At 52.1% G+C, this 23,805-nt stretch overlaps 1 protein-coding gene across 2 annotated transcripts in view; it reads right to left on the reverse strand.

The window, feature by feature from the left end:
- ACOT7 (acyl-CoA thioesterase 7) overlaps nt 1-21,741 on the reverse strand; it is a 108,263-nt gene extending 86,522 nt beyond the window's left edge. For both annotated transcript variants that reach the window (XM_073316627.1, XM_073316626.1), the window contains exons 1-2: nt 21,629-21,741; nt 2,137-2,254 (exon numbers count right to left, since the gene is read on the reverse strand). In XM_073316627.1, coding sequence (XP_073172728.1) covers nt 2,137-2,254; nt 21,629-21,681 — 171 coding nt within the window. In that variant the 5' untranslated portion in view covers nt 21,682-21,741. The remainder of the gene's footprint in view (nt 1-2,136; nt 2,255-21,628) is intronic.
- Nucleotides 21,742-23,805: the final 2,064 nt, after the last annotated feature.

Below are 23,805 nucleotides of genomic sequence, written 5' to 3' on the forward strand. Positions count from 1 at the left end.
TAGATAAAGGTAACAGTGTTGATGTAACAGGCTTCTGTAAGGTATCTGACTTAGTACCAGGACATTTTGATTAAAAAGCTACAGTGATATAAAGTTAACAGGGTGCACATTAAATGAATTAACAATTGGCTCACGGATAGGTGTTAATGTAACTGTAAATGGGGAATCACTACTGAATGGGCATGTTTCCAGTGGGGTCCCACAGGGATCGGTTCTCGGCCCTACACTATTTAACATTTTTATTGATGACCTGGAAGAAAACACAAGATCACTGATAAAGTTTGCAAACACAAAAATTGGGGGACTGGTAAATAATGGAGAACAGGTCACTGACTCAGAATGATCTGCATTGCATGGTAAACCATAAGCAAACTATGCACTTTAATACAGCTAAATGTAAACGTATACATCTAGAAAGAGAATGCAGGCCATACTGACAGGATGGGGGACTCAATCCCAGGAAGCAGCGATGGACAAAGATTTGGGGATTGTGCTGGATAATCAGCCGATCATGAGCTCCCAGTGCGATGCTGTGGCCAAGAGAGCTAATGTGATCCTGAGATGCAGAAACAGCGGAATCTCAAGTAGGAGCAGAGAGGTTATTGTACCTCTGTATTCACCACTCGTCTGACCGCTGCTGGAAACCTGTGTCCAGTTCTGGTGCCCACAATTCAGGAAGGATGTTGATAAATTGGAGACTGTTTCAGAGAAGAGCCACGAGAATGATTAAAGGATTAGAAAACCTGCCCTTATATTGACAGACTCATGGAGCTCAATCTATTTAACTGACCCCTTAACCTACTCTATTAACATGATGTACCTATGTAGGGAACAAATATTTAGTGATGGGCTCTTCAATCTAGCAGAGAAAAGTCTAACAAACCACTGGCTGGAAGTTGAAACTAGATAAATTCAGACTAGAAATAAGTTGTAAATTTTTAATGATGAGTGGTTAACCACTGGAACGATTTCCTAAGGGGTCATGGCAGATCCTCCATCAGTGACAGATATCATGCAGAGGACAGCAGACCACATGCACTCTGTAACAAGTTATGCAAACATCTCTGCTAACAGCAATTTAAAAGGATAGGAATGTACTAAATTCAACAACACTGCTCCAAGAGCGAAGATACACTACATTCCAGTGGCCAGGGCAGTGACCAACAGCTTATTTCCCCAATACCCACCTTTGAATAGTCCAAGTTTGAAAGGTGACAAAAGTAGCTTGAAGTCTAAGACAGCCCTTTAAAGACTTCAGAAGACAGACCCTTTTGGAAAATCAATAGAAAGATCACAGATGTGCTGTAAGCCTTGGAAGGTATCAGTCCTGTCTGGCTTTGGGCATATCAATTCGCTGTTAAATAGAGACAAAAACTTCTGTTTCCGAAGTGGGGAAAAAAGGGGAAGAGAAGAGACTGAGTGAAGTACAGTGCTTCTCTCTCCAGGAAATCTCAAAGCTTGGGAGATAACTCACTAACAGAGTATACTCCCAGCCACTCGCAAGGTTTAGGTCTTCTGAACTTTAAGGAAGACAGGGCCATTCATTTTTAAATGAAATGGAAAGAGAGGAAGGAAATTGCTAGTTTCACCCCTAGCATGCCAATAGAAAGTGCTGACATCTGAAACTTCCATGTTTTCCACTAGATGGCATTTCTAAAGAAAATGACACCAACGAGATACCCGATCAGACACCTATCTATGTACAGAGTTGAGGGCCAGATGCCTTACTCACATTTACTGCCTTGGGACTGATCATGCAAGAAATGGGAGCTAAGGCTGCATGACTACGTGAAGAGAAGCCGGAAAGGAAAAGGTGAAGGTTACAATAGCAACATAACCACAGTAAACATCCTGTACAACATCAAACACAGACAAACACCATCATCTACAGAGAACCACCACGGGAATGGGAAAGGCACACACGCTACTTGATGTGGGGACATGAACGTTGGTTGCTGCCATGATTTTCTCCCGTCCTTGCAGTTCTCTTCTTGTGATTTTCAATGAAACATGGACAGACTCACTTGGGTCCTTCCAAGTTGTTGCCAAACAACATGGGGCTGGGCAGTTTTACATTTGACCCTGTGTCAACAGCTGCAGCTGGAATGGACACTCTCTGGCCGCAACAGTACGTACCCCTGCCTGGGAATTGCAATGTCGGGTGCTGATGATGGCACCTGCCTCTTCGATCATTTTCAGGATGGTCCCCCCATGGACATTCCCTGCGATGTTTGCATCATCCGGACGCATTATCCTGCAATGGATGAGGAAAGATATAATATCTCACACTTCAATTCTTATCCCATGCCCCCTCGCCTAGAGAGTTGCTGCAGAGCCAGCCAGCCTGAAGAACGTCACAGCACAGCTAATCCCTTCACTTCCAGTCCAACTCCAGCCACAGTGCCTTTCCCAGCAAGAGGGAGAAGTGCAGCAAACCAGCCCCTGAAGCGAGCACAATTTAACCTGAGATAATAGGACGGAAGGCAATAATTCAGAATGCAGTGGATGGGGCAGGCCAACAGAGTTGCCTGTTAATTTCACTTTCTGCTTCTTTTACAACTAATTTAGTGCTGGTGAAAGGGGCCAGAGTCCCAGACAACATCCCAGCCCTCCTCACCCGAACCCCATTTGTCAGAGGATCTTGAAGTGCTTTACCAACTGTAATTAACCCAGCATGATCATTCAGTACAATCCCCATTTCACAGAGAGTTAATGAGGCCTGGGGCCCAACCCCATACCAGTTAGTGACAGAAGTAAGAGCACCCAGATGGCTTAACTCCCAATTGACCAAGCTCCCTTCCCAAAAGTTGGGAGGAGTTTGTTTCTGCTACGACATAATTCCCGACAGACTGTTTAGAGAAAGCAAGATCCCTCCAAAATAGCATAGCTAACAGGACAAGTAGCCTCTGTCAAAGCCTACAGGTCAGGTACACAGCTGTCAACAGACCTCCCCGAAAGACAATCTGTCCACACTAGGAGCGTGGCCCAAAGCAGACAATAGTCAACAGGACCAGCCACTTCGCCCCCACCAAGTGGTATCAAGAATGGCTTAATTGTGAGCAGAGGGGACCAAAAGCATAGTCAGCACCACATCCTACCAGGACTTGGCCTCACCCTCCATAACAAGGCAAGGTGGTTGTGACACACTGACAGCACAGCTCAACAAGCTGAGAGGGTCACTGCCAGCAGCGGGGCATTCTGAGAATGTGCGTCCTGTAGAAAGTGACCTATAGGTTTCACAGTGATATTTAGAGAGTCTTTGAAGCACACAAACAACCCCAAGTGAGCAACAAACTTAGCTAGGTGCTTTTTCCATCACAGCTTTCAGATAGACCATATGTGCGGTGGACTAGTCATTTAATGAAAGCCACCCAGAATGCCACTACGTCACAAGAAAGCCCCTTCTCCACATCCTCCCAGGGAGGAGAATTCCAGAGAGTGGTCAATGTAATTGCCCCTGTGCTCCTGCCATCCAGATGGCAGTAGCGCTGTGAGGGATCACGACTGCTGTACCCATCCCTGTTCAATTGAAAACAATGCAAAGTAAAATCCATGGTAACCATATCTTTTCCCCTCCCTTACCATAACTATGGTTACCAAACCACAAAACCATGTTAGAGATAGCGTGTCAAATACAGTGATGGTTAGGCAGTTTGACACATACTCTCCGGCAGATATGATGAATCAACAATTCAGGCTCATTCCAGGCAGGAAGAGGTATGATGGTCTCTCACTATAAGCCAGAGTGAAGTCAAACGTGGCATTCCTTGCAGAGTTATGTGTAACGGAGCAGCCTCCCAGCTTCCTGTGCCATCACTCTCTTCAAATCCCACCTGAACGCTCACCTTTGTGAGGTTTCTTACACTGATCCTCTCACCAATGCTGGATCTGAACCAGAGGCCGCAGACCCAGGGGTGGAGGACGCTAGACCCCCACTCTGGAAATACTGCGGGGACTCTGCTCCCGCACGAACTTGTGCATGCCAGAGAGGGACAAAGGTGAAAGCAGGATCCAGAGGGGCTGGAGGAGCTGCCATAGCAAAAAGGAGTGAGCCAGGGAGCAGGACCTGGACAGACTGGAGAGGGCCTGGGGGCATGTAGGAGCCCCTGGGATGATACTCCGCCGCCAGGAGCCAGCAGCCTATCAACCACATACACCCAAGTCTCAGTAGCTCCCACTCACCCCCCTTCCTATCCCTCTGGCCCCCATTCACAGGGAGTCTCCTCCCTGACTGCTCTAGACTGTCTCATGCCTGACCTGTCACCTCTCAGTCTGTTTGAAAGCTCTTCAGGGCAGGTCTGTTTTAAGGCACTGTGTCAGGCCATCACCTGCACAGCAGATCAGCTTTTAAAGACCCTGAAAAACTAAAGCTGTACCAAACACCCCTAGCAACTTCAGCATCTCATTCACTGATCAGACTTCTGCGAGACAAATCAGATGTAAGCTGCGGAAGCCATTTCCAGATAGCATTATCTGGACATACTATATAAAACAGAACAGGTATTTCTCTTTTTAACAACTGCATAGCTGGTAGCTTTGTTAATTATTATTACTACTACTATTATACAAAATGGTTTCCAAAAAAAGTTCTTTTAAAAGAAAACCAATCCACTTGACTAATTGTGGATTACTGGGTTGATGGGTTTAGGAGGCGGGGGATCATCACCGGGCATGGCTGCGTTAGGCCTCAGGTGCAGAAATCAATTCAAGGTGCAGCTACTTCTCTGCAATTTGGGTCACATATACCGGAGAGACAGCACCTTAGAGGGATGGACCATTGGACCAATCCGATCTGTTGCGAACGCTTTCTGTATTCATAGGAATTAGCGTAACGTAACAGAACAAACCCACGAGCACAGTATTTGCAACTAGAGCAGCAGCTGGTGTGGGCACTGCTAAATCAAAGAGTTGAAACAAAGTGCAGAAGACTTCCAAACCCACAGCAATTGCATTCTACAGTTCCAGCTGGATTTCAGTGCAGGCAGTCGCTTATGAAAAGCTGTCCCCTTTGAGGGGGAGAGCAGGATGAATAACTGATTTTTTTTTATTTGCTATCAGTTCCAAAAAATTCAGGTCAAACCAAGTTCAAATGGTTTGGGAATTTTCAGCACATCAAAAACGATCTATTCTGGGTCGAGTGAAACAAGCTGGCTGATCCGAAACATTTTGTTTCTAGGTACTTTTAAAAGACTAGATTCACAAAACAGGAGGTGGTGGTGCTTGGCATATAACCTATAGCCCAGTGGTTAGGGCACTCACCCGGGGTGGGGAAGACCCAGGTCCAAAGCTCCAGGCTATAGTGCCTCTCACTAGCCCAATGACTATTCATGTGTTTTATATGAAGCCCCCTCCCCACCCAGAATGCCCAATATCCTGGTGATCGGGGCGCTCACCATGTGGGGAAGGGGTGCCTACATTCAAATCCCTGGTGCAGAGGGAGATTCAAACCTGGGGGAGTGCCCTATGCCCTGGGCTAAAGGTTGTCAAAAGGGCACCACCACCATCTCCTTGTTCTCTTGTGGTAGGGATGGCAACCAAGTCCCCTTGTTGCCATCTAGTTCCCCTTCCCACAACTATTCGGGAAATGTGTCAAATTCACAGATATCTCCAGCTCAACCAAAACTGTTTTACTGGGGAGCAAATAATCTTTGTCTGAAAAAAACCTGCCCAGCTCTTGTGAGCACCTGGAACAAACCCCCCCCCCCCCCACGTATAGATTTATATGCAGCCTGACAGTCTAATCTGCTACAGCCACACGGCCTAGAGACAAGACTGTCACTGAGAACTTCCTCCTTGAGAGATCAGCTATAGCTAGACTAGCCCCAACTGCTTTCACTATTTTCTGTCGTCCTTGCCTAGGAGGCTCGCACATTGTAGTTTTCATTCGTACTCCCAGTTACTATGCAGAATTCAGACACACACAGAGTATACAAGAGAAGCATAAACGTCCCATACCCGATGAGCTGACAGGCCATCCTTGTGAGGAACAGACCGAGTCTTTGAATCTGTGTAACTCTCCAGAGTCAGACCTGGGACCGGGTTTGGAGTTACTCATTCATTATTTGCATCACACACCACAGCTGGTGATGTCATTTCTGCTGCTCCAGCTCAGTCACAAATACCAAATTAAGAGCCTAGTGGCTTCCTGTGTTGCTCAATCAAATATAGGAAGATGGGTCCTTAGCCAATCAGAATGACGAGCTTAAAACTAGCTTGTGATGGAAAACCTTCTGTTATAAATAATTACAAAAGAGTCAGTCCCCAAAGCTGCTCCTTCCCACAGGAGATCCAGTCCCTACTGGGCTGCAAGCAGCTGGCTGCAGTGCTGAACACACTGCATGCCCAGGAAATGCAAACAAGGGCCTGACAGGCAGTTTACCAGGAGTCCTCCCACCCATTTCCCAGGGCCACCCCCACTTTGCACCTGAGGTTTAGTCAAAACCCCTGCTACATTTGCTTCTGGGACTGCATTGATGGATGAACAGAAATCCCTGCCTGTTTCCCGGGTCAGCCAGCTCTGTCCTCAGCCTGCAGATCCAGGGAGAGGGGCGTGAAGGCTGCAGGACTACACCGTCCACACTGGCGCCTCAGCACAGAGATCCGTGTGGAACAGGCTCCCCACATCCATGTGCACAGAGCACTGGATTCCTCCATTCCAGGAGTTATTCCCCCACCCCGGGCTATTCCTGCTACAGCAGTGGATGGTGCACCTAGACAGCAACCCATCCCAGTTCTTAACATCCAAGGGGTGCAGGAGAGGATCGGGGGACGATCAACAACAGTAACATCCTTTAAAGGCTACACAGAGAGCAGAGACTCATAGAAGGGACCTGGATTCCTCACATCCTCTGTTTGGTTTGAAGTCCAAGCACTGCCCTGCCAGAGCAGACCATTGGCCCAACTAATCTGGTTCCTTGCCCCGGCAGTGGCCAATACTAGACAGTCACACATACATCACCATGTCAGTTTTACTATTCTGCAAGTTTCTCCCCTGGCCTTGTGGTGAGGCACTTCTGCCCAGAAGCACTAAATGACAAGTCTCTGCAAAAGAACTCACCCCTCTTAGACTGGGCCTGATCCTGCGTGGAGAGAAGCTCCTGCCACTCCCATGGCTGATGCAGATGTGCAGCCCCTCACAGGATCAGACCCTTGTGGGACAGAGGAGGAGCCATGAGGAAAGAACAGGTTTCCCTTTTCCTAGCTTGCAGTCACTTAGTTAAGAATTGCAGTCATTCAGCAAGAGGACCAATCTTGTGTGTTCAGCCACTAGTGAGCTTCCTTAAACCAGGGGTAGGGAACCTACAGCCCGCAGGCCAGATCCAGCCCTTTGCTCATTTTCATCCAGCCCGGAGGCCACACACATTCAACTCACCCGCCGCGGAGTGCTGGTGTGCCCTGCCATGGGTGGGAAGTCCCAAGTCTCAGCGCCCCCCTGGGCAGGTGAGTTGAATGTGTGGGGCCCACCATTGATTTTTTCAGTTGGTCAGTGGCCCAATACAAAAACGGTTCCCCACCCCTGCCTTAAACTCACTGACTAGTTCCAAGTAATAGAGGACAAGTTTGGAAGCGAAGTTTATATGGGCATGGAAGAAAGAGACAGGCTTTTCACAGAGGCTACATAAAATGATTAATTTCCCTCTGCATCAGACTAACTGACCCCCTCCCCCCCCAAAAAAATGATTTGTTCGTGCAAAGGTCTTGCCTAACTAGAAAAGCCGGCCTTGTCAGGGCAGGTGGAGTCATGACAGGTTTAAGGGCTTCATGTCAAACATTTCCTCCTTCCTGTCATTTTCTAGCTGGAGGAATAGCACTCCACGCCACACCTTTACAGTGGAACCAAAGCCTGGGTACACCTAACACTTAGGTCACCCTAGCTGCTTTGCTCATGGGTGTGAGACATTCACACCCCCCCCCCGAGGCTAGGTCTACACTACAAGAGCTACAGGGGCACAGTAAGGGACACTTACTACAGCAATGGACGGGATTTGCCACCCCTTGGGAGGCAGTAGCTAGGTTGACAGAAGAAATTTTCCACTGACCTAGCTGCGTCTGCAGCAGGGGTTAAGTCACCCTAACTATGTCGCACAAGCGTGACATTTTTCTTAGCCCTGAGCGATGTAGATAAAGCCAACCCACGTTTTACGTGTAAACCAGGCTTGAGACATACAGTTAAGCTGACCTAAGCCCCGGTAGAGACATTCCTGGGGTTGATGGAAGAATTCTCCATCATCCCAGCTCCTGCCACTTGAGGGGTGGATTTACCAGTGACAGGAAAAACCCCTTTCGTCGCTGTAGCAAGGGTCTCCAGAGCCAGCGCTGCACCGCTGTAAAGTCTTCAGGTCCTCCTACCTAAGGAACAAGCTAGATTCCAGTGGAACACAGTACCACCTGCAACTCCATCCCTTTAGAGGGTCTGGTCTCCGGAGTCTTCTCCACTCTTCCCCCATGTCATGGGTTTAACCAAAAACCCAAAGAACTCCAGACTTTGTGAGAGCCCGAGGTATGCCTGAGACGGCAAGTGAGACGCCTGGACGCAGCTATGATGAGAAAGTCACTGGATTACACAGCGCTGCTCATTTGTTAATCTGTACCTCTCGCGTGAGCCAACAATTTCAGGTTTTTGATGCTAGTGCAGATTGGCTGCCCTGGACAAGTCAGCAGGATGGAGTAGAGGAGTAAAACTACTTGTAAATACCTCAAGAGTCTCCATTTCACGAGACATGCGACAGCAAGTCTAGCATGAGCCCACAGGAAATTACCTCCTAATCTCACTGGTTAGAGTCCCTACCTGGCACAGCATCCTTGTCACAGGCAGTGACCCCTACTGCTAAATGCAATGGGAAAAACAAAGCATGGCACATAATCCCATCTCCCTCACCCACCTTGGGGAGAGGCCTGCTGATCTGATAGACAGCGTGTTGAATTAGCTAGCTGGAAGTCTGAGGGCAGCTGCACACAGCTCACTTTCTCCATCCCAGTTGTTCCAATCCTGCTCAACCATTTCAAAACCATAAATAAAGCTGTACAAACAATTGTACAACTACGCTAACCAGTTACAATCTGCCATGGTCCAACTACAATTGCCATTTGAGCGCCTTCAAAAACAAATTTACAGTCACATTTTACATTTAAAAAGAAAGAGGGGACTTGTGGCACCTTAGAGACTAACAAATTTATTTGAGCAGAAGCTTTCGTGAGCTACAGCTCACTTCATCGGATGCATTCAGTGGAAAATACAGTGGGGATATTTATATACATAGAGAACATGAAACTGTGGGTGTTACCATACACACTGTAAGGAGAGTGATCACTTAAGATGAGCTATTACCAGCAGGAGAGGAAGGGGAACCTTTTGTAGTGATAATCGAGGTGGGTCATTTCCAGCAGTTGACAAGAACATGTGAGGAACAGTAGGGGAAAAAATAAACATGGGGAAATAGTTTTACTTTGTGTAATGACCCATCCACTCCCAGTCTTTATTCAAGCCTAAGTTAATTGTATCCAGTCCGCAAATTAATTCCAATTCAGCAGTCTCTCGGAGTCTGTTTTTGAAGTTTTTTTGTTGAAGAATTGCAACTTTTAGGTCTGTAATCGACTGACCAAAGAGATTGAAGTGTTCTCCAACTGGTTTTTGAATGTTATAATTCTTGACGTCTGATTTGTGTCTATTTATTCTTTTACATAGAGACTGTCCAGTATGATCAATGTACACGGCAGAGGGGCATTGCTGGCACGATGGCATAGATCACATTGGTAGATGTGCAGGTGAACGAGCCTCTGATAGTGTGGCTGATGTGATTAGGCCCTATGATGGTTTCCCCTAAATAGATATGTGGACACAGTTGGCAACAGGCTTTGTTGCGAGGATAGGTTCCTGGGTTAGCATTTTTGTTGTGTGGTGTGTGGTTGCTAGTGAGTATCCGCTTCAGGTTGGGGGGGGGGGTGCTGTTTGTAAGCAAGGACTGGCCTGTCTCCCAAGATCTGAGAGAGTGATGGGTCGTCCTTCAGGATAGGTTGTAGATCCTTGATGATGAGTTGGAGAGGTTTTAGTTGGGGGCTGAAGGTGATGGCTACAGGTGTTCTGTTATTTTCTTTGTTGGGCCTGTTCTGTAGTATGTGACTTCTGGGTACTCTTCTGGCTCTGTCAATCTGTTTCTTCACTTCAGCAGGTGGGTATTGTAGTTGTAAGAACGCTTGATAGAGATCTTGTAGGTGTTTGTCTCTGTCTGAGGGGTTGGAGCAAATGCGGTTGTATCGTAGAGCTTAGCTGTAGACAATGGATTGCATGGTGTGGTCTGGAGGAAAGCTGGAGGCATGTAGGTAAGCATAGTGATCAGTAGGTTTCCGGTATAGGGTGGTGTTTATGTGACCATCGCTTATTAGCACCGTAGTGTCCAGGAAGTGGATCTCTTGTGTGGACTGGTCCAGGCTGAGGTTGATGTTGGGATGGAAATTGTTGAAATCATGGTGGAATTCCTCAAGGGCTTCTTTTCCATGGGTCCAGATGATGAAGATGTCATCAATGTAGTGCAAGTAGAGTAGGGGCATTAGGGGACGAGAGCTGAGGAAGCGTTGCTCTCAGTCAGCCATAAAAATGTTGGCATCACCGATGGATTGTAGTTTCCTCAGGAAGTCAGTGGTGTCTCAAAGATAGCTGGGAGTGCTGGTAGCGTAGGGCCTGAGGAGGGAATATACATAGCCAGACAATCCTGCTGTCAGGGTGCTAATGCCTGAGATGATGGGGCGTCCAGGATTTCCAGGTTTATGGATCTTGGGTTGCAGATAGAATACCCCTTGTCGGGGTTCTAGGGGTGTGTCTGTGTGGATTAGTTCTTGTGCTTTTTCAGGGAGTTTCTTGAGCAAATGCTGCAGTTTCTTTTCGTAATCCTCAGTGGGATCAGAGGGTAATAGCTTGTAGAAAGTGGTGTTGGAGAGCTGCCTAGCAGCCTCTTGTTCATATTCTGACCTATTCATGATGATTACAGCACCTCCTTTGTCAGCCTTTTTGATTATGATGTCAGAGTTGTTTCTGAGGCTGTGGATGGCATTGTGTTCTGCACGGCTGAGGTTATGGGGCAAGTGATGCTGCTTTTCCACAATTTCAGCCCGTGCACGTCGGCGGAAGCACTCTATGTAGAAGTCCAGTCTGTTGTTTCGACCTTCAGGAGGAGTCCACCCAGAATCCTTCTTTTTGTAGTCTTAATAGGAAGGTCTCTGTGGGTTAGTATGTTGTTCAGAGGTGTGCTGGAAATATTCCTTGAGTCGGAGATGTCGAAAATAGGATTCTAGGTCACCACAGAACTGTATCATGTTCGTGGTGGTGGAGGAGCAAAAGGAGAGGCCCCGAGATAGCCCAGCAGAAGAATCTGTCCTAAGAGTATAGTTGGATAGATTAACAATATTGCTGGGTGGGGTAAGGGAACCACTGTTCTGGCCCTTTGTGGCATGTAGTAGTTTAGATAGTTTAGTGTCCTTTTTCTTTTGTAGAGAAGCAAAGTGTGTGTTGTAAATGGCTTGCCTAGTTTTTGTAAAGTCCAGCCATGAGGAAGTTTGTGTGGAAGGCTATTTTTTTATGAGAGTATCCAGTTTTGAGAGCTCATTCTTAACCTTTCCCTGTTTGCTGTAGAGGATGTTGATCAGGTGGTTCCGCAGTTTCTTTGAGAGCGTGTGGCACAAGTTGTCAGCATAGTCTGTGTGGTATGTAGATTGTAATGGATTTTTTACCTTCAGTCCTTTTGGTACGATGTCCATTTGCTTGCATTTGGAAAGGAAGATGTCATCTGTCTGTATCTGTACGAGTTTTTTCATGAAGTTGATAGATTTCCACTCCATACGGCTAAATTCAGTGCCTTGCACAATGACAGGTTTCAGAGTAGCAGCCGTGTTAGTCTATATCCGCAAAAAGAAAAGGAGTGCTTGTGGCACCTTAGAGACTAACAAATTTATTTGAGCATAAGCTTTCGTGAGCTACAGCTAACTTCATCGGATGCATGTAGTGGAAAATACAGTGGGGAATGAAGGACGACCCATCAGTCTCACGATCTTGGGAAACAGGCCAGTCCTTGCTTATAGAAGACCCCCAACCTGAAGCAAATACTCACCAACAACCACACACCACACAACAAAAACACTACCCCAGGAACCTATCCTTGCAACAAAGCCCGTTGCAAACTGTGCCCACATATCTATTCAGGGGACACCATCATATGGCCTAATCACATCGGCCACACTATCAGAGGCTCGTTCACCTATCAAGTGAATGTCATTACACAAAGTAAAACTATTTCCCCATGTTTATTTCCCGCCCCCCCATACACACTGTTCCTCACATGTTCTCGTCAACTGCTGGAAATGGCCCACCTTGATTATCACTACAAAAGGTTTCTCTCTCCTCCCGCCCATCCTGCTGGTAATAGCTCACCTTACCTTATCACTCTTGTTACAGTGTGTATGGTAACACTCACTGTTTCACGTTCTCTGTGTATATAAAAATCTCCCCACTGTATTTTCCACTGAATGCATCCGATGAAGTGAGCTGTAGCTCACAAAAGCTTATGCTCAAATAAATTTGTTAGTCTAAGGTGCCACAAGTCCTCCTTTTCTTTTTGCCGATACAGACTAACACAGCTGCTACTAAATGTAAAATGACAGGTTTCAGAGTAAGTCAAAAGACCAGACCACCCTATATTTTAGATCAAGTATCATTGGCTATATTAAAGCAGTCTGTACATTTCAGAAACAATCATTTGTAATCTTTTCTCTGTAGCTCTACCAGGCAACCCCTGAAGGGAGCTCTCACCTCAGCAAAACTAGCAGGAACCACAGAAAGCTGCTATAGGCATCTCAGACAAGACCTCCAGTACCTGGATCTAAAAATGAAAGCTAGGTGCCACACCTCCCACTCACCTTTTGGGCTTCATGTTAATATGCAAAAGTTTTACTCCTTTCTGAAAGGTACATATGGATAGCCGTACCTTCAGCATTCTTGCATTAGATCAGTGACTGATTTCAGCATAGGAAACGCATGCAAATGAAGTCCTAGAGAATTCTGTGGTTGAGCAGAGCCCCTATCTGCTTAGGAATGATCACATGAAGTTGTGTAGAGCATTCCAAGTCCTCCATGCAGACTATGTATTTAGAGAGGAATATGTTCTGCTCTCGTCAGAGATCTTGACAATACAAAGTGTCCTGGGAAGAGGGATTCCTCTGAAGCTACACAACAGAACTTAAAGCAACAACTAAATATTTTACATATTTATAGCAGGGGCAGGGGCAACGTTCACCATCTATTTCCTCGGGGGAGGAGGGGAGAGCAGAGGGGGTATTTAGACAAAAGTTTTTAAACTTAGAATTATTTGTAACAATTTCTTTAGACTACATAGAGAGATTGTCCCCCTCCATATCACAGCACTCTGGAAGATAAGCTTCCATCATTCCCGGAGAGAGGGGAGTAAAGATCCTTAGGAGCCAGAAGACCCTTCCAGAGTTTAACAATGTGTAGATCCATAAGTTTCAGGCATTTTGGTGTGTATTTTTTATGAAAAAGCAATCTGCAAATTTTTGCTCAAATGTAGTTTTAGGTTGTTTTTACACACTGGAATGAGAATTCTTAGTTATAGCCCAATAAGCCACACCCTTGTTTTCACAAGCATCAGATGAAAGACTGGATCATTATGTAGTGTTTTAGAAAACATGCAAGTTAAATCAATAATGCAGATTCCATTAGTCACTGGACTTTAAGATACTGCTTTTAAACTTCCACTCTGCTTTATACTGGCTGATCTCAAGTAGGACTGAAAACATTTTGTACTTCTGTAAATAACTATTAGTTTATCTTCAAAACAGTCAGTGCCAAGAGGTGCAGGTACCTTCTCAGTTATCTGCTCCCTACAGTCACCTCTACTCTCCAGGACTTGGCAACCCTGTTAGAGCTGCTAGAGGGCTCTGTATACGAGTCCCGAGGAGCTCGAAACATTGACAAATGCAATGAAGGGTTTGTGCCACCGCACCAATGGCCCCTGCTGGTCACAAAAGGGAGTGCCCATGTATAAAGTATCACAAAGGCTGCAGCACAGAGCATGTGTTTATCTCCCTCCAGCTGGGATCGATCAGCAACCTTTCAAAAGAGCAGTGCCAGTCAGTCAGCCTATAAATGCTAGGCAGTGTCTGTCAGGGGCGTAGCCACAGGTGGCCTGTGGCCACCCACTTAGCATCCAGGCCCAGCCAGGTTGAGCAGGGGTGGAATGCTGCTGCAGCAGCCCGGCACATCACTCGGGCACCTAAAACGCAGGACGGAGCTCTGCGCCTGCCCTTCAGAGAGCTACACCCCGACAGCTCTGCCCTGCCATTGTCCGAGCCGCCCCATGCACCTGGCCCGGGAGCACCAGGGCTAGGAACAGGGAGCAGCATCAGGGGAGAAGATGAGCTACCACAGTGTGTCATTGCCCATCCACCCAAAAGTTGGGGTCCCTCCAAATTTCCACTCCTAGCTACGCCACTGTATCTTTCACCCTTGGGGCATCTTATTAAAAATAGGGGGAAGTTTGTTGAAATAAAAGATCATCTAGAATTAAAACTACTTACCAAGCGAGACCAGCAGCAGCATGTGATCTGTTCCGGTCTAGGGCACAAAGATCACTTGTTGTACCACCCTGGACAGACAGGGCACTAGTATCCCGTACTGCAGCTAAAGAATTAGCTCAGCCTGCTTCCCCAGTGATACCTGCCAGGGAGGGAGCAGCCTCCCTCCACATGCAGAGTAAAATCAGAGTCATATTTGTTGTCACTGCATTTAAGCCAACTGCCCGAGCAGCATCTATACCATTCCGAGGAACGGACAGACTACACGCTGAACCAGCGCAGCTTAATGCATCTCCCCCCACCGCCCTTTCCAACAGGAGATGAAGGTCTGGCCCTGGCCTTTTAACATAAATGCTGCTCATAGTGTGGCCATGCAAATAAGCTAACCTGCAGGACACTGGAAGCAGAGATGGAAAGCTAGCCTCCTACTATACATCCTCACAAACCCCATCTGCACTCCTAGCAGGCCCTCTACTTTACCATCCTCATTTCCACCTAGCCTCCATCAGCTACTGCCATTGCACATACACGTCCAGTACGTGTCTTATTCCAACGTAAGATGCCCACCAAACCTGCAGCAAAGGGCAATAAGGGACTCAGGACATTTCGTTCCAGAGCCTACCGAAAGTCCTCTCCAAAACTAGCCAACTTACCTAATGTCAAACAGAGCCATTCCTTTTGTTAAGAAGGAGCACTGCCAGGTTAAAAATCTCTTAAAAACAAGTTTGCTCACCTTAGACTGCTGAAATCAAGTTTTTAGGACAAGTCCTTTTCCGTTGTTTAGGACGCCACTGGTTTATGTTCTACACGTAACGCAGAGTTACCCAAGAATGCGGATTAGTTGGTTTCACTTTTTAGAGACTCACCACCAACGTTGGTGGTGTGAGTATTGCAGGGGACATTAGCAAACAGTTTTATTAAAAGTTATCATGTATTTTACACACCCAAACCTCATCTGTGACTCGAAATGGACCCTGACCCTTTAACAGTACAATGCCTGTGTGTAAAGCAGCAACTCCCCTGAGATTTGTAATGCGCTGTAGAGACGAGCATGGTTTGGCACGGAGGGCATTAACCCAAGAAAGGCTTCTCCACCCTCCCTGCTTCCAAGAGCTATTGACAGGCTCACCAGCAGAGGGTTGATACAAAGTTCAACACCTGCAGCTGAAGCCTGGAGTCCAACACGCAGAGAATGTGCCAGCAGCTTAGTGGCTGCAAAAGTTACACTAGAAGTTTCACCTCCACTGCTCCCTGTGCCACATTGTCAACACCTGCAAGGAAGGCGAAAGTGCAGCAGGTACATTGCCACTGAGATACTGCTGAATTCCACCCATCCTGATCAGTTTCGTTCTCACTTCCCCAGCTGTGTTTGATCTGAAAACAAACTTATGAAAATACTGGATTCTTTATACCAGCAGGTGCCACTATAAAGATCTCAGCCAACTTCACTATCAACAACCAAACCTGTACCTCATAAGTTAATTTATACTCCCCAGGGTCCCCTTTCATTTGTATGACAAACCTCACGGTCATTCATGTCTACTTTAATCAGAGAATTATTGGCCCACTCAGTTAACAGCAAAGTTCACTTATAACCAGTACTTGCCCAGCAGATGCCCTGGCTTCCTTCAATTGCATCAGCACTATATTTGCTTAGGTTTTGTTAGCAATTGGGGCAGGGAGTGTCAGTCATTTTCCCAGCTCCTGGGAGCAGTTCAGTACATGACAGCCATCCCAATCCTAACCACCGGCATCTTGCTTCAGTTGTGCAATAGTCCACTGGTAAATAGGAATTAATGAAAGGATGCCAGGTTAGATAGGGCTCCCTGTAACAGGGAGAACGTGTTTGTTTTTGATTTGGTTTAAAAAAAAATCTTCCCTTAAAAACAAGAACACACAAATGTTGTAGTTTAACAGTTGTCTTGATTATTCTACCAGGGAAGTGAAATGGCTCCACTTCCAGATCATGGAAAAAGAGAGCCCTGAATAGTGCCCTTCACCACTGTTGCACTAAGAAGAAACCTTGCAAGAGCAAGAAAGGGACAACTTAATGGAGCATGCTGAACTGGGTCAGTCTTTAGTGAGAAGCAAGTTCTATTGATCATGGTGGGCATGTCTTTTGCCTTAAATCTACTGCAGCACTCCCCACCATAAAGGGCTCTCAAGAAAGCCTCTTGGCAGGAACACCTGTAACCTCTGCCACAAAATACACAGATCCACACAATCCTGTTCACAGGGAAGGGAGAGAAGCAGCCAGGTCTAGGAAACCAAGATCAGCTACAGGAGCATCCCCACGGGAGAGGTAGCATTGTTTTTGCTGTAAACTGATGCCATTTAGTTGCCTGGCATTTAGATACCAAGACAAGAGGCATTTAAATCAAAGCTCAGCAAGAATGTTTATTTGGTTTTACCTTAGTCACCCTCAGACTCCTGCAGAGACCACTTCAGGAACACAGCTGCAAACCAATGCCTAAGGTTAGGCCACACTATGGCAATGTTACAGCAACAGAAACAAAACCATGCTCCAAACTGGGTCAACATCAACATATACCAAATGGGATTGAACTGTAAACACACAAAGTGAGACCATCTTACACAAAATGCATTTTCTTTAAGTACTACAGTCATGCAACTTCATCAAGACTTTACAATAGCAAAGGAAGTAGCCACGCCTTTGCCACACTACCCCCTCCTCCTTCCATCCTAGACAGTGAGCTAGAGAAGGTATGGTCTCAATCTGCAGTCTCTCGATGCATTAGAGAGAACAGGGCCTCCTGAGGAATTCTGTTCAATAAGGGACCAAACCCCGTAGGAGAAATGTTATGCATCTAAGAAGATCAGGTATTTATTATCATCTAAAACTCAAAACCTTGCTAGGTGCTTTACAAACATTTAGAATAGATTTACAAACATGGATTTAGCTAGACCTCTTAATAGCACAAGAAGATGAAATCCAGTGAGTCAGCATAATTTAGGAGAGAGTGGATTACAACAAGCTATACCAGTGAGTTTCTCAACTGAATTCTGATCATAAGTGCATTTAGATAAAGGCCCCTGAGGAATAAATAGATTACTATACCCCCAAAGGAAACTGAAACCTCTTGCAGCCTGTTTTTAAACCCTAATTATTCCCATGTGCACATTACTAAAGATGCCAGGAGACAGACGCCAGAGCAATTCAGATTCGTCCAGCTTGCGAGTTCCAGTTAGCAGACTGGGTCTATTGATCTGGCCACCGGGAGGGTTTTCATTGACAACGTTCTCGGCACACGCATTAGAGGCAGTGAGCGCCTGGTCCCGGCACCCAGTCACTACAGACAAGCACCGCAGGGCAACAGAAGCGGTTTGTACCATTCGCATTCTGCGCTCACCAACACCTCCCATGCCCCTGCTCACCAGCACGGACTGGGCAAGCGGGGGGCAGAAAGGTGAACCGACTTGTCTGCAGCCACCCAGCTCATCGCCTGCAGGGTGGAAGGAACCACAGTCTGGTTCACAGCCACGGCTCCCCTTCCGCTGGAGGAAGGGCACTGGCTACAGGCCCCTGGCCCGCCACGGCCTGTGGTCTCTGCGGGCACCAGCGCGGCTCCCAGGGTTTCTGGGGCTGAGGGAGGCTCCGCGCCCCCCGGGTCCCAACGCTTCGCCCCCAGGGGGCCCAGGCTAGACTCACCCCACTGCTGAGCCCGGGAACCATGGCCAAGGGCTGCCCCTCGCCCGTGCCCAGCCTGGGCCGCCCAGTGCCCTGGGCCAGGGTCTGAGCCACTGGGACCAGAGCGGCGGCTGTCCCGGACACACACACAGGGGCTGTGTGGGGGGGGGAGAAGGGGCTGCCCCCCCCGGACACACACACAGGGGCTGTGTGGGGGGGGGGAGAAGGGGCTGCCCCCCCCCGACACACACAAAGGGGCTGTGTGGGGGGGGGAGAAGGGGCTGCCGCCACACACACATAGGGACAGGGACACAGGAGCTGGGGGAGGGGGGAAAGGTCTGCTCCCCCCCGCCAGACACACACAGAGGCTGTGGGGGGGGGAGGGGCTGCCGCCCCTCCCAGACACACACACAGGGGCTGGGGGGGGAGGGGCTGACGCCCCCCCCCCAGACACACACACAGGGGCTGGGGGGGGAGGGGGGGAAGGGGCTGCCGCCCCCCCCCCCAGACACACACACAGGGGCTGGGGGGGGAGGGGGGGAAGGGGCTGCCGCCCCCCCCCCCCAGACACACACACAGGGGCTGGGGGGGGAGGGGGGGAAGGGGCTGCCGCCCCCCCCCCAGACACACACACAGGGGCTGCGGGGGGGAGGGGGCTGCCGCCCCCCCCCCCCAGACACACACACAGGGGCTGCGGGGGGGAGGGGGGGAAGGGGCTGCCGCCCCCCCCCCCCAGACACACACACAGGGGCTGGGGGGGGAGGGGGGGAAGGGGCTGCCGCCCCCCCCCCCCCAGACACACACACAGGGGCTGGGGGGGGAGGGGGGGAAGGGGCTGCCGCCCCCCCCCCCAGACACACACACAGGGGCTGGGGGGGGAGGGGGGGAAGGGGCTGCCGCCCCCCCCCCAGACACACACACAGGGGCTGGGGGGGGAGGGGGGGGAAGGGGCTGCCGCCCCCCCCCCCAGACACACACACAGGGGCTGGGGGGGGAGGGGGGGAAGGGGCTGCCGCCCCCCCCCCCAGACACACACACAGGGGCTGGGGGGGGAGGGGGGGAAGGGGCTGCCGCCCCCCCCCCCCCAGACACACACACAGGGGCTGCGGGGGGGAGGGGGGGAAGGGGCTGCCGCCCCCCCCCCCCAGACACACACACAGGGGCTGCGGGGGGGAGGGGGGGAAGGGGCTGCCGCCCCCCCCCCCCAGACACACACACAGGGGCTGGGGGGGGAGGGGGGGAAGGGGCTGCCGCCCCCCCCCCCCAGACACACACACAGGGGCTGAGGGGGGAGGGGGGGAAGGGGCTGCCGCCCCCCCCCAGACACACACACAGGGGCTGAGGGGGGAGGGGGGGAAGGGGCTGCCGCCCCCCCCCAGACACACACACAGGGGCTGGGGGGGAGGGGGGGAAGGGGCTGCCGCCCCCCCCCAGACACACACACAGGGGCTGGGGGGGAGGGGGGGAAGGGGCTGCCGCCCCCCCCAGACACACACACAGGGGCTGCGGGGGGAGGGGGAAGGGGCTGCCGCCCCCCCCAGACACACACACAGGGGCTGCGGGGGGAGGGGGGGAAGGGGCTGCCGCCCCCCCAGACACACACACAGGGGCTGCGGGGGGAGGGGGGGAAGGGGCTGCCGCCCCCCCCAGACACACACACAGGGGCTGCGGGGGGAGGGGGGGAAGGGGCTGCCGCCCCCCCCAGACACACACACAGGGGCTGCGGGGGGAGGGGGGGAAGGGGCTGCCGCCCCCCCCAGACACACACACAGGGGCTGCGGGGGGAGGGGGGGAAGGGGCTGCCGCCCCCCCCAGACACACACACAGGGGCTGCGGGGGGAGGGGGGGGAAGGGGCTGCCGCCCCCCCCAGACACACACACAGGGGCTGCGGGGGGAGGGGGGGAAGGGGCTGCCGCCCCCCCCCAGACACACACACAGGGGCTGCGGGGGGAGGGGGGGAAGGGGCTGCCGCCCCCCCCAGACACACACACAGGGGCTGCGGGGGGGGGGGGAAGGGGCTGCCGCCCCCCCCCAGACACACACACAGGGGCTGCGGGGGGGGGGGGAAGGGGCTGCCGCCCCCCCCAGACACACACACAGGGGCTGCGGGGGGGGGGGGAAGGGGCTGCCGCCCCCCCCAGACACACACACAGGGGCTGCGGGGGGGGGGAAGGGGCTGCCGCCCCCCCCCCAGACACACACACAGGGGCTGCGGGGGGGGAAAGGGGCTGCCGCCCCCCCAGACACACACACAGGGGCTGCGGGGGGGGGGGGAAGGGGCTGCCGCCCCCCCCAGACACACACACAGGGGCTGCGGGGGGGGGGGGGGAAGGGGCTGCCGCCCCCCCCAGACACACACACAGGGGCTGCGGGGGGGGGGGGGAAGGGGCTGCCGCCCCCCCCAGACACACACACAGGGGCTGCGGGGGGGGGGGGGAAGGGGCTGCCGCCCCCCCCAGACACACACACAGGGGCTGCGGGGGGGGGGGGGGAAGGGGCTGCCGCCCCCCCCAGACACACACACAGGGGCTGCGGGGGGGGGGGGGGAAGGGGCTGCCGCCCCCCCCAGACACACACACAGGGGCTGCGGGGGGGGGGGGGGAAGGGGCTGCCGCCCCCCCCAGACACACACACAGGGGCTGCGGGGGGGGGGGGAAGGGGCTGCCGCCCCCCCCAGACACACACACAGGGGCTGCGGGGGGGGGGGAAGGGGCTGCCGCCCCCCCCAGACACACACACAGGGGCTGCGGGGGGGGGGGAAGGGGCTGCCGCCCCCCCCAGACACACACACAGGGGCTGCGGGGGGAGGGGGGGAAGGGGCTGCCGCCCCCCCCAGACACACACACAGGGGCTGCGGGGGGAGGGGGGGAAGGGGCTGCCGCCCCCCCCAGACACACACACAGGGGCTGCGGGGGGAGGGGGGGAAGGGGCTGCCGCCCCCCCCAGACACACACACAGGGGCTGCGGGGGAAGGGGGGGAAGGGGCTGCCGCCCCCCCCAGACACACACACAGGGGCGGGGGGGGGGGGAAGGGGCTGCCGCCCCCCCCAGACACACACACAGGGGCGGGGGGGGGGGGAAGGGGCTGCCGCCCCCCCCAGACACACACACAGGGGCTGCGGGGGGGGGGGGAAGGGGCTGCCGCCCCCCCCAGACACACACACAGGGGCTGCGGGGGGGGGGGGAAGGGGCTGCCGCCCCCCCCCCAGACACACACACAGGGGCTGCGGGGGGGGGGGGAAGGGGCTGCCGCCCCCCCCAGACACACACACAGGGGCGGGGGGGGGGGACGGGTCCATCTCACGCCCGGGGTGCGGTGCCCCCCCCCATGGCTCCCGGGCGCAGGGACCCCCCGGGCCGGCGGCGCAGGGACCCCCCCCCGGGACCCCCCCCGTCACCTGCTGAGCTGGATGGCGGCCGGGCCGGCGCCCGCGGAGCCCCGCGCGGCCATGGCGGCGGATCTGGGCGCGGCCGCGGACGCTCGGGCGGCCGGCGGCAATGAATGGGGGGCGGGGCCGGCGCGGGCCCCGCCCACCTCGCGCGGCGCGGGCCCCGCCCCCGGCCGGCTCCCGGCGCCCAGGAGCCCCGCCCCGCGCAGCGTGAGGTCACGGTGCTGCGTCATCCCCCCCCCCGCCCCGGTGTGACGTCACCGCCCCGCGGGCGGGCGCCCGCCCGGCCGGCCCCTCAGGGGGGAGCGCGTGGCCGGTGGCGGGACCTCACCCTGGCCCCGCCCCCCCCCGACGTAGTTAAGGCGACCGAATCCCTGGTGTAGACGGTGCTGGGCAGCGGGTTAACCACGGGAGCGGCAGAAGCCCTCCCTCGCCCGCTGCTGCAGGGCGCTCAGTGTCAACCTAGCCCCTGCCCCAGGGGAAGAGAGAAGGGGGGGCCTCGTCCCCTGGGCGCGCCCCCCCGGGGGTGTGATTCAGGGTCGCCTCGGTCGTTCCGTTACGGCCCATGTTCTAATGGGAGCCGGCCTCCCCATCCGTCCCCGCAGCCCATCGGTCCAGCTACAGGCCGTATCCGTCCACCGAGCCGCTCCGGCTGAGGTAGCTGCTGGGGGCGCTTGTCCCTGCGACTTCCAGGCAGCAGTGTCCTTGGGGCTCTCCCCCCCACGGCCCCCACGCGGAACAAAGACACGGGCTGAGGAGGACGCAGACAGTTCTTCACGCAGGACAGCAAAGAGGGTGCGGGATTCTTCCCTGGGGTGTAAGTAGCCCCGACCCGGTCATAAATAGAAAGGGAAGGCTAACCACCTTTAAATCCCTCCTGGCCAGAGGAAAAAACCCTTTCACCTGTAAAGGGTTAAGAAGCTCGGAGAACCTCTCTTATACTTTCCTCGACAAGTATAACCTTGACAAGATACTTTCAAAAGCTGGGAAGAGGGAGAACGTCAAAGGGTCTGTGTCCATCTGGGTGAGGCTTTTGCCGGGGACAGAACAGGAATGGAGTCTTAGAACTTAGTAAGTCATCTAGCTAGAGATGCGTTAGATTATGATTTCTTTAAATGGCTGAGAAAATAAGTTGTGCTGAATAGAATGAATATTCCTGTCTGTGTGTCTTTTTCGTAACCTCAGGTTTTGCCTAGAGGGATTCTCTATGTTTTGAATCTGATTACCCTGCAAGGTATTTACCATCCTGATCTTACAGAGGTGATCCTTTTCTTTTCACTGTTTCTTCTATTAGTGTTTCTTTTCAAGAACTGAATGCTTTTTTTTTATTGTTCTAAGATTCAAGGGCTTGGGTCTGTGGTCACCTATGCAAATTGGTGATGATTTTTACCAAACCTTCCCCAAGAAGTAGGGTGCAAGGGTTGGGAGGATTTTTGGGGGGGAAAGACGTTTCCAAACAACACTTTCTCAGGAACCCAGAGAAACGTTTGGTGGTGGCAGTGGAAAACTAAGGGCAAAGGGTAAAATAGTTTGTACCTTGGGGAAGTTTTAACCTAAGCTGGTAAAAGTAACCTTAGGAGGTTTTCATGCAGGTCCCCACATTTGTACCCTAGAGTTCAAAGTGGGGAAGGAACCTTGATAGACCCATTAGTCTTTATAGCTGAAGTCAAAGGTGTCAGCCACAAAAGTGAAGGGAGAGTAGATCTGTGTCACACTTGGGTGACTGGGACTGTACCAAGTGACATGCGAGGGGCATGACAGCAGCTAACCAATTTACAACTAGAGCAGATTGAAAATTTGGTTCAGTGAAAATTTTCCATCAGATAAAACTATTTAAACAAAACCAGTTTTGTTGCATAATATCTCCATCTCGATGACATTTCCCACCAAACAGAAATTCCAAGTTTTGACCAACTCCCTTAGTAACACAAAATTGTCATTCTTAGAGGGGCGTCAAGTTCTGGCCCTGCTCTCCTCCCCCCAGTGAAAGGGTGGCAGTCACCAGTCGTTTTTCAGACAGCGTGGAGTGCGTGCATGCTGCTTCAGGTGATACGATCCAACAGAGACACCTAGAGTCTGATCTCACACCTGTGTGAAATGTCACTGCTGCCATCTGACCCGTGCTCTCAGGATACGGAATGATCTCATCAGGGTGAAGCACAGTGCTCTGGTTCCAAGAACAAGAA

Source organism: Lepidochelys kempii, chromosome 18 (genome assembly GCF_965140285.1).
Source record: "Lepidochelys kempii isolate rLepKem1 chromosome 18, rLepKem1.hap1, whole genome shotgun sequence".
NCBI lineage: Eukaryota > Metazoa > Chordata > Testudines > Cheloniidae > Lepidochelys > Lepidochelys kempii.